At 57.2% G+C, this 9,897-nt stretch overlaps 1 protein-coding gene across 1 annotated transcript in view; it reads right to left on the reverse strand.

Annotated features, from left to right (window-relative positions):
* PEAK3 (PEAK family member 3) overlaps positions 1 to 6,992 on the reverse strand; it is an 8,526-nt gene extending 1,534 nt beyond the window's left edge. The window contains exons 1-2 of the mRNA XM_030888293.1: positions 6,911 to 6,992; positions 3,223 to 3,749 (exon numbers count right to left, since the gene is read on the reverse strand). Of these exons, the coding sequence (XP_030744153.1) occupies positions 3,223 to 3,749; positions 6,911 to 6,992 (609 nt within the window). The remainder of the gene's footprint in view (positions 1 to 3,222; positions 3,750 to 6,910) is intronic.
* Between the last annotated feature and the right edge of the window lie 2,905 nt (positions 6,993 to 9,897).

A 9,897-nucleotide genomic window follows, 5' to 3' on the forward strand; every position in this document is an offset into this window, starting at 1 on the left:
AGCACTGCCTCTGTGGGTTTTCTGAGACTACAACTCTTTACAGGAGTAGAAAGTCCCGCCTGTCTCCTGTGGAGCAGCTGGTGGTTTTGAACTGCTCGTCTTTTAGTTAGCAGCCCAGCCAACGGGCAGCACCATGACCTTGTAAATCCTAAAGCACAATTCTACTTTGCCCTGTAGGGCCGCTGTGAGCTGTAATGGGTTTGGTTTTAGTGGTGTGTGTGTGTGTGAATAAGGGAGGGAGCCCCCAGGTGGGCTAACCTAAAGGCTGGAGCTCTGAGTCAGTCCAGAGGTGCCTCAGAAGAAAGGCCGGGCCATCTCCTTCCGGAAAACCCCAGGAAGCACAGGTGTGTTCTGACAGGGCCACTGTGAGGGGGTCAGCTCCCCAACAACTGGCATCCCATAGTGGGAGGGGGACCATAGGGGGGACCACAGCGTCCCACACAGTGCAGCCACACCTGCAACTGGGAACTTTGCAGTAAACAAGCCACAAGCCACGGGGGTGGAGGTGGAGGTGGTGGTGGGGGGGTGTGGGTGAAGATACACAGGTGAAAAGTATTATCCTATTTTCTGAAACCCCACCCACTCACTACCCTATACTGCAATCCGATCCCCTAGCAACCCTCTGGGACACAGTGGAGCTGGCCCCTTTGGGCTTCCAAGACTACATCTTTCCAGGAGCAAACAGTCTCATCTTTCTCCCTCAGAGAGGCCGGTGGGTTTGAACCACTGACCTCGTGGTTAGCACCTTTGTGTAGTCCACTGTACCACCAAACCAAAAAAACCCCTAAAACTGAGTGCTATCGAGTTGATTCTGACTCATGGTGATGCCATAGGGCAGGCTAGAACTGCCCCCGTGGGTTTCCAAGACAGAAACGCTTTACAGGAGTGGGTGTTAGGTGCCGAGTCAGCTCCAACCCATAGCAAAACTCACTGCCATTGAGTCAGTGCTGACTCACGGTGCCCCCTGTGCGTTTCCGAGACTCTCACTCTTTATGGGAGTAGAAAGCCCCATCTTTCTCCTGAGGAGCCGCTGCTGGTTTTGAACTGCTGACCAGCGTTCCTTTTTGAAACCCGGTACACACAACATGTAATTTCAGTGGGTGGTGGCGACTCACAGGTGACCCCTTGTGACAGGGCAGACCGGCCCCGAGGGGATTCTCGGCATCACCTCTCTGGTTTTCTCCCTCAGAACCGCTGGTGGGTTTGCACTGTCCACCTGGACTGATTAACACCTGAGTCGATGAACGGGCTTAGTGCTTGGGGGCTACCAGACACCGGGGCAGCCTCGGTCGATGTTGTGGGGCCTGGCCAGTGGGTCCCACCACAGCAAGTCCACACACCCAAGCAGCACACTGCCCGGTCCCCCGCCCGCCTCCTAGCCTGGTGATCGTTGCAGCCACTCAGCCAGTGCAGCCCCTGGGCGTCTTCCTCCTTTTGCTGCCCCTCCACTTGACCAAAGCATGATGTCCCACCAACATCGCAGTTTCAGGCCTCCCCCCACCCACTTCCAGAAGGGAGAGAGAGCATGCCTTCCAGTTGTTTGAAGTTTTCCTCCGTTCCCACCCCCACCCACATTTGTACCTTGACGGGGCTGGGGGGGTGGGAGGCCGGACGCTCCTGACAGTTGTAAAGTGATCTGCCCGGGTGCTCCAAGACCACGGCCTTGGCTGCTGCCACCGTGGAGGGGAGTCACCGCCCACCCTGTGCCCTGCTCAGTAAAGTGGGCTCACAGCACCTCCGTCCCCTCACACGGATCCCATCCGTCCCAAACTGCAGCACACTGTACGCTGGAGGGTGTGTGATCCACCAAGAGTGATTGCCACTCTTAAAGCTCCCCCACAGCAAAATGCACAGTCCCTGCCACCAAGCTGATGCCGACTCACAAGGCACCCCCTAGCACAGGGCAGAGCTGCCCCTGTGGGACTCGGAGGCTGTCACCGTTTGCCAGGGCTCTCTTATTGCTCTATGGGTCATCTGCAAGGGGACACGTGACCAGCGTGGCGCTAGTGGTGCAGGTGATGGAGGAGAGGCATCTGGACGTTTTCAGAGTCTCGTCAGCATCCAGGAGCGGAGGGCAGTCCTTACGACAGAGTGGCCGCGGCTGGCCGCCTGCAGTGGGACTGGCTCAGTGGCTGTCTAACTCAGGTGTGTGCCAGATCATTCCAGGGGAGCAAGCCAGTACCTGGACCCCTGAGCATCGTGGGGAGGGGGTCTTGGCAAGACTTAGGACCATTCAAATTCTGGCGGCCTTACGTTTTAAAAACTTCGTAGCAAGGGCTGTTAATTTAGGTGTCGGCTGCAAGATAAGCAAGGGATCCTGGCCAGAGTTTCTGGGGAGGGAGACCTGGGGGCCCGGTGGTCATGAGTCAGGGCTGTTAACCTCAAAGTCAACAGTTCAAAACCAGCAGCCGCTGCATGGGAGAAAGAGGAAACTCTCTACTCCTGTAAAGTGCCGCAGGCTCCGAAACCCACAGGGGCAGCTCCCCGCTGTCCGGCTTGGTTGCCGGGAGTCAGACTCGACTGGAGGGCGAGGAGTGTCCTAGTGGTGCCAACAGTGAACACACCTGACTGCTAACAGAGAGGCTGGAGGGGGACCCCCACCCTCAGGCACTTTGAAAGAAAGACCGGACGCCTGGCGTCTTTAACCCCCGGGGCCCACCACCAGCTCAGTCACGGTCGATGCAGGGACATGGAAGGGATCCAAATTTAAACGAACAACAATGTAGGAGGGAAGTGGATCACAGTGGAAAGGAGAGAGGATCGCTGGTTGAAAATGAGCACCGGGACTGCCACTGTGGGCACCTCCGGGAGCTCGAGGAGGGAGGGACACTGGGTCTCCCGCCCTGCGGAGAGGGACACCCGTTCCAAGCTGAGCAGCAGGCTGGCTGCCCTGTTGGAGGGGACAGCATAGTCCCCCACCGTGTTGTTGGAGAGATCCTGCCTTTGCTCGCCAGCAGGGTCATCCTTCCTGTTCCGGGTATTATCCCAGGGTCCTGGAGCCCGTTCCGGACTGTTCCCACTCTGGAATAACCACTTAGAAGCCCTGCTGAAACCACTGGGTGCCCGGTTCTGCTGCCCCGGGCATGTGGGGCTCAGTGAGCCAGAGTGGCCTGGATGACAGTGTGCTACGTGGGACGTGGGCTCTGGGCTGTACCAGTGCTGGGAAATCGGGAGGTGGGGGCTGGGTGCCCTCACAGTGGGTGAGGGGTGGCCTGCACTCACCTTGGCGGCCAGGATGTGCCAGGCGTCCTCCTCCACCCGGACCACCCGGTAGTAGAGGGCGTCCCCGCTGTCCACACAGGGCGAGTTGTCCAGGAAGCGGAAGCTGTGGCTGGGGTGGCAGGGCCCCGGACGGCCCCCTGTGAGCCGCGTGCGGAGCCGGGCGTGGATGGTGGCCAGGCTGGCCAGCTGCCGGGTGGCCAGTGCAGCGTGCACAGCCTCCACGCTGTGCAGGTCTCGGAAGAAGTGGCCCAGGTCGGCGTCTGGCGTGCTGAAGGACAGCTCCTCTAGGGGACAGGGCAGCCCTGCGTCCTGTTGAGCCTCCCGGCTCTCGTCCACACTGTGGGAGGCCAGCAGGGGCTTCCGGGGCTGCCTGGGGCGGGCAGGGCTGGAGGTCCGGTTGGTGGGCAGGGACTGTGTTCTCGTCAGGGTCTTCTTGGGCAGGGGAGGGGGCTGTCGGTCAGCTGAGAGGGACCCGGGTGTCCGGGCGCGGCAGGCCTTGGAGGGCAGCAGGTGGGACCGGATCTCACCTGTGGGGGAGGAAGTCAGGTAGTGGGACGCAGGATACCTGACTGCACCCCTCGGCCTAGATGTCCCCCTCCTCAGAACAGGGATACTCGTATCCACAGCCCCGTGTCCTATGGGCCAGAGCGTTGACCAGCTCGCTCCCCATGTCCTGAGGATTGGGTAGTGACCCCCTTCATGTCCTATGGGTCACGTTGGGTTGGGTGACAGCCTTCCATGTCTGTGGGTCCAGATGGATTGAATGGGGACTCCCTCCTCGCTCCCCACTGTGGTTGAAAGGTGTGTGCTGGGGACATGCTGACCCCCGTTCGAGCATCGGGTCTCACAGGTTAACTGGAGACATGAAAACCCAGTCACACTAGTCAGACACCTGGGGAGGAGCCAGGGCCCTGGGGGCAGGGACGGTGCATCAGGGTGGAGCTGTGCAGCCGGCCCCCTCCCGGAAGCAGACTCCTGATTTCCCAGAGGAAAGTCCACCAAGAGCTGCTGGTGGGTTTGAACTGCTGACCTTGCGCTAGTGCCAACCCAGCACTTATCTCAGCGCCCCCAGGGCACCTTTTATAGGAGACGAGGAGAGAGTCAGGACCCACAGCGTGGGCAGCCAGGCGAGGACCAGGGTGGAGGTGGGACTGACACACCCAGACGCGAGGAGGAGCCCCCTGTGGTAGGAGGCTCTGGATGATCAGGGACACCGCAAGCCCATTTGCAGGGCCCCCACGCGCGCGGGTCACGCTTCCATCGAATTCCTCCTCCTCATTAACCAAGGAGATCGCGGCAGCTGAGCGAGGCCGGGCGCTGACTGTGGAACAGACCGTCAATTGCTCCTAGGTGGGTTGGGGTAAAGCTGAAGAAAATGAACGTACGTCCGCAGGAGCCACAATGCCACCTGGAGTCTCTCCCACCTGGATTTCAAGGGCATCTCAAGGACAGATTTGACGCATTGAGCACTAGGGACAGAAAACCAGTGAGCTGTGGGCGGGCATCAAGACCATTGCTCGTGAAGAAGGCAGAGAGTCACTAAAAAGACAGGGGAGGAAGGAATGATCCATGTGGCCGTCAGAAGAGCCTCAGACTTGCTCTTCAGGGGAGAGCGGCTAACGCCAAGGGCAGAAAGGATGACGTCAAAGAGCCGAACAGAAAATGTTGAAGGGCACCTTGGGAAGAGAGTGCTCACGATGATAATGAGACGTGCAAGTATCCAGGTCAGAAAACCCAAGAGGGAGAACACGCACACGCACAGCGTGTTTCAGACAGAAAGCACTCGAGGAAACGATCGGGCTTCGACTGGCAAATCGTGAAAGATTCCACCGGCGAAATATCGAATGGTGCGGGAGCGTCCAGGAAGATGGACAGAAGACAGTCGCTGCCCCAGAAAGAACAAGTGGACATCTCACCCTTTCAGGAGGTAGCCGATGAGCAAGAACCAGTCGTGCCGAAGGGAGCGGTCCAAGCTGTACTGAATGCGTTAGCCAAAAACCAGGCTCCAGGAGGGGGTGGGATGCCCCTTGAAATGTTTCAGCAAGCTGAGGAAGCCCGGGAAGCTCTCACTGGTCCGTGCTGGGGCATTTGGAAACTAGCTACTTGGCCAACGGACTGGAAGAGATCCGTGTTTGCACCCCTTCCAAAGAGAGGTGACCCCACGGAATGCTCAAACGGTAGAGCAAGACCACTGATATCGCATGCAGGCAAACGTTTACTGAAGCTCACCCAGCAACGGCTGCAGCAGGACGTTGACAGGGGGGCCTCCGAAGGTCAGGCTGGATTCAGAAGAGGACGTGGAACGAGGGGTCTCGTTGCGGATGTCAGACGGATCTTGACTCAACACAGAGACGGCCAGAAGGGTGTTTACTTCTGTTTCTTTGTGCCAAGGCAGACGGTAATAAATGGGGTCACCTCGAGAAGAATGGGGATCCCAGAACACTTCCTTGTGGTCCTGCAGAACTTGTACCTCTCTTTCGCCGCCCCTCCACTTCACCAAGCATGATGTCCTTCTCCGGGGACTGGTGTCTCCTGGCAGCACGTCCAAAGTACGTGAGATGACGTCTCGCCATCCTAGCCTCTGAGGAGCGCTCTGGCCGTCCTTCCAAGACAGACCTGTTTGTCCTTTTAGCAGTCTGTGCTACTCCCCGTCTTCTTCGCCGGCACCATAACGCAAAGGCTTCGTTTCTTCTTTGGTCCGTCCTCCTTATTTGATGTCCAACTTTCACGTGCGTCAGAGGCGAGTGAAAATACCCTGGCTTCGTCTTCAAAGTAACGTCCTTGCTTTTTCCGTCTTTAAAGAGGCCTCATGCACCAGAGTTACCCACCGCGGCCTGACTTTTGATCTCTTGACTGCTGCTTCCAGGATCACTGATTGGGGATCTAACTAAGCAAGGTGACATCGTCCGTCTTTTCTCCATGCATCCCGACGTCACCTATTGGCCCAGTTGTGGGGATTGGGGTCTTCCTGACACTGAGTTGTCATCCACGCCGAAGGCTGCAACCCCTGGTCTTCATCAGCAAGGGCTTCCAGTCCTCCCCACTGCCTGCGAGCACGGCTGGGTCCTCTGCTTGTGCATAAGCCTCCCTCCCACCCTAGTGCCGCACTCGGCTGCCCAGAGAATCCAGCTCAGCGCACCAATGGAACAAGTCTGGGGAGAGGCTACAACCCTACGCACACTTTTCACGATTTGACACAAGCAGTGTGCCCTTGTTCTGTTCCCACACCTGCCTCTTGATTGAGATACAAGTCCCTCATGAGCACAGTGAGGCGTTCTGGAATCCCCGTTCTTCCCAAGGCTCCTCCATAGTTTATTGTGATCTACACAGCCGAATGCCTTGAACAAACAGAAGCAAACAAACATCTTGCTGGTACTGTCTGCGTTCCGTCAAGGTCTGCCACAGCAGCAGGGATAGCTCCTGTTCCACGTCCTCTTCTGAATGTGGCCTGAATCTCGTCAGCGCCCCATCAATAGCCCCCTTTAAGGCTTAATGTTCTTCTTAAATTATATTTGAGGTTGGGGTCTGTTTTGTACCCGAAAGCAGGCTCAGAGGAGGGGCCAGGTGGTCCCCATTTTTCTGAGTGGCTCCGGCCAGGGGGCTACCCGTCTCTGCACCCGGGTTTCCTTCTCTGTATCAGCCGGTGGCTCAGCCTCGCCCCAGCTGCCTCCCATCCCCAGCCACTCACCAAGGTTGCTGTATGTGGGCTGCGCTGACCAGGCCCCGGTGCTGGGCTCAGGGGTCTCGGTGGGCGTCTCTGGGCTGCTCATGCTGCCTGGGGAGGGGGGGGAGTCAGGAGACACGAAGGGTGGTTGTGGAGGGAGAGTCGGGGAGGGCACAAAGGGTGGTTGTGTGGGAGCATCTCTGCACACGCACAGGTGGATTAGGGCAAGGTTGGTGCAGGAGTGGGGCGGACAACCGAGTCCAAGGTAAGAGCTGTGCACTCAAGCTCCGGTTCCCCCACCCCCTCATCTGCTGTGACGCTGCGGGAGGTGGGCACTGACGGGAGAGGCTCCAGGACCCACACTGGCCCCTCATCCCCATGTCCCCCTCTCACCCTGCCCAGCCTCTCCTCTCTCTCAAAACTCACCATGCTGACTCACAGCGACCCTACAGGACAGGGTAGGACCGCCCCTGTGGGTTTCTGAGGCTGTAGAAGGCTCCGTGTTTCTCCCATTTCTCAACTCTAGCGCACCCCAAATCATTCCCCCCTCTGCCATCCCCTAACCCAGCCGTGTCCCAGGAGCCCCCTACCTGCAGGACAGGAGTCTGAAACAAGTCCCTAGTGACCAGTGGGGGAGGAGGGGCCTTGGAGGACCAGCTCCCAGTAGCTGCGGGCAGTGGCCCCCGGGGTGTCTGAATGTGGAGGGCAGGAAGCATCTGGGTAACTGCTTGACCGCAGGAGGGGCGGGGCCGGCGCGGACCTTTCTGCAATACTTCCCCAGCCGGGAGGGGGGAGGGTAAGGGGGGGGGCACTGCAGGACAGGAAGTAAGTGACCTGTATTCCAGGCAGAAGGAACAGCTCGGGCAAAGACCCCGATTGAAATGGTTTCTTTGACAGCATCATGCTGGGTGAAAGAAGCCAGGAGAGGCACCCTGTTGGCACTATGGGCTCAGCATTGAGCTGCCGTCCCCACCCGCCACCAGTCACTTCCACTGGATAACCACCAGGCTGTCTGCACCAGCCGAGAGTTACAGCCTCAGAACATCTCCTGAGCGGTAGCCTGCTGGCCTACAGGGTCTCTGTGAGTCAGAATCGACGTGTTGGCAGTGGGTTTTAAGGGAGATGCCCAGAACAGACCAATGCATCGAGACCAGCGTTTGCCAGGTGGCTACCAAGGGCGGGCAGAACCCTGGTGGGGTGACGTTTGAGCGCTCGGTTGTGAGCTGGAAGGTCGGTGGTTCAAAGCCACCGGCAGCTCTGTGAGAGATTGTTCTGCCAATCTGCTCCCATCAGTACGACAGCCTAGAAATCCCTGGGGGCCCACGGGTCTGTGGTAGTTACCTCATCAGGTGTCAATTTGGGACTTGAGAGGATTAAGGGTGAAGGGGTGGAGTCTAGTCTGTCAATCAGATCACAGCCAATGAGGCCTCTGTGTGGGCGTGGCTTCTCATGGGGATTCTGGGAACTCCTGGATTTTTCCTCCTTGGAGGCAGAAGAGATTCTCTCTGCTCACTCCCTTGGAGACATTCTACTGACCAGACACATGGCACTACACTGATAGACACCGTGCCCTGGGAACTGGAGAAGCCACATGGAGACCCCTGCCAGCGCTGAGATACAACGCCACTGGATCCAAAGACCTTCCACCCACTGGCCTGTGATCGCCCTGCATCTGGCGTCATTGCATGTGTTTCATGAGTCTGAAGAGGACTTTATAGATTGGTATTGGACATAAGGGCAAATACCGGACTTATGGGCTTGGACTGGACTGGGTTGGGATGCTTTCTTAATGTATAATTACCCTTTATATAAAACCCTCTCTTGTCCACATATGAGTTTCTCTGGATTTGTCTCTCTAGTCCACCCCAGATTCACACAGGGTCCCTGTGATTCAAAAATCAACTCAATGGCAGCTAACAAGAAGGACGACAGAGATAAGAATGTCAGGCCATGCAGGTAAATGGCTCCAGGTTGTTGTTCGTTGCTTTGGGGTGGATTCCAAGCACTGGCAGGTCCACGTGTGCAGATGAGAGCTTGCTGTTGAATATGTTATTTTAGCTTTGTGCTTGTTGGGGACCCACACAAGCAGGACAGACACTACCCTGACATTTTCTCCACGGCTCCTTCGAAGCCAGGGTGACCCGTCAAATCATGTGGCCTTTCTCAGCCTTCTTTGCTGAGTCTCCCTCCTCCAAGAACTCCCCTCCCTTCCATGATCGGTCCTGGCTTTCCCATAACGCTTGTCCTCTTGGACCCAGAGAGAGACAGCTTTCAACAGCAGAGTGCTCACGGCAGACATTGAAGGGAAAGGACTGTTCGGCTCTCAGAAGACTCCGGGGATGCTTTTCAGTTTAAGGTTTAAAGACGATCTCAGGGCCAACGTTTCGGGGATTCATCCGTCCTTGAACTCCTCGAGAATTTGAAATTCAGTTTTGCACACACACGCCCCATTTGCTCATCTGCTTTAGAATATCTGAAGCAAGTATTCACACATGGGGGCTGGGCACCATCTAGGTCTTCTGGTCTCCTGGCTCAGGAGCCAGTTAGCCACACATTCCATTTCTTCCTCCTCCCCCTGACGCTTGATGGAATACCAATCGATATGTCTTCACAAATGGATGTAACCCTGGAGGAGCTCCTTTTTCTGTGCCGAGAAAGTTGGAAGACAGCTACCCGACCAACCTCCCACCTTTGTTTGTGTCCAGCCCAAAGCAATGTGGATGCGGACATGATAGAATGACAGCACTAGTCTCACAGGCAAGTAAAACTCTGCCGAGGGTTGTGCAGCAATGCTGTCCGCGGTGCATCGACAGGGAGCCGCCAGACATGTAGCATGATTCAGAGGAGGACATGAAACACTGCTGCTCTCAGATGGATCTTGGCCGAATGAAGAGCATGCTGGGACGGCGTCCGTCCGCTCGTGGTTTAGTGACTGCACACAGGCAGTGGACTGTGGGGGTCACAGCCAGCTATGGCCAGCCTCGAGGAAAACGGAGATTGCAGAATGCTTC

Source organism: Echinops telfairi, unplaced genomic scaffold, assembly GCF_000313985.2.
Source record: "Echinops telfairi isolate 266 unplaced genomic scaffold, ASM31398v2 ScPeMD7_7459;HRSCAF=8497, whole genome shotgun sequence".
In the NCBI taxonomy this organism is placed as follows: domain Eukaryota; kingdom Metazoa; phylum Chordata; class Mammalia; order Afrosoricida; family Tenrecidae; genus Echinops; species Echinops telfairi.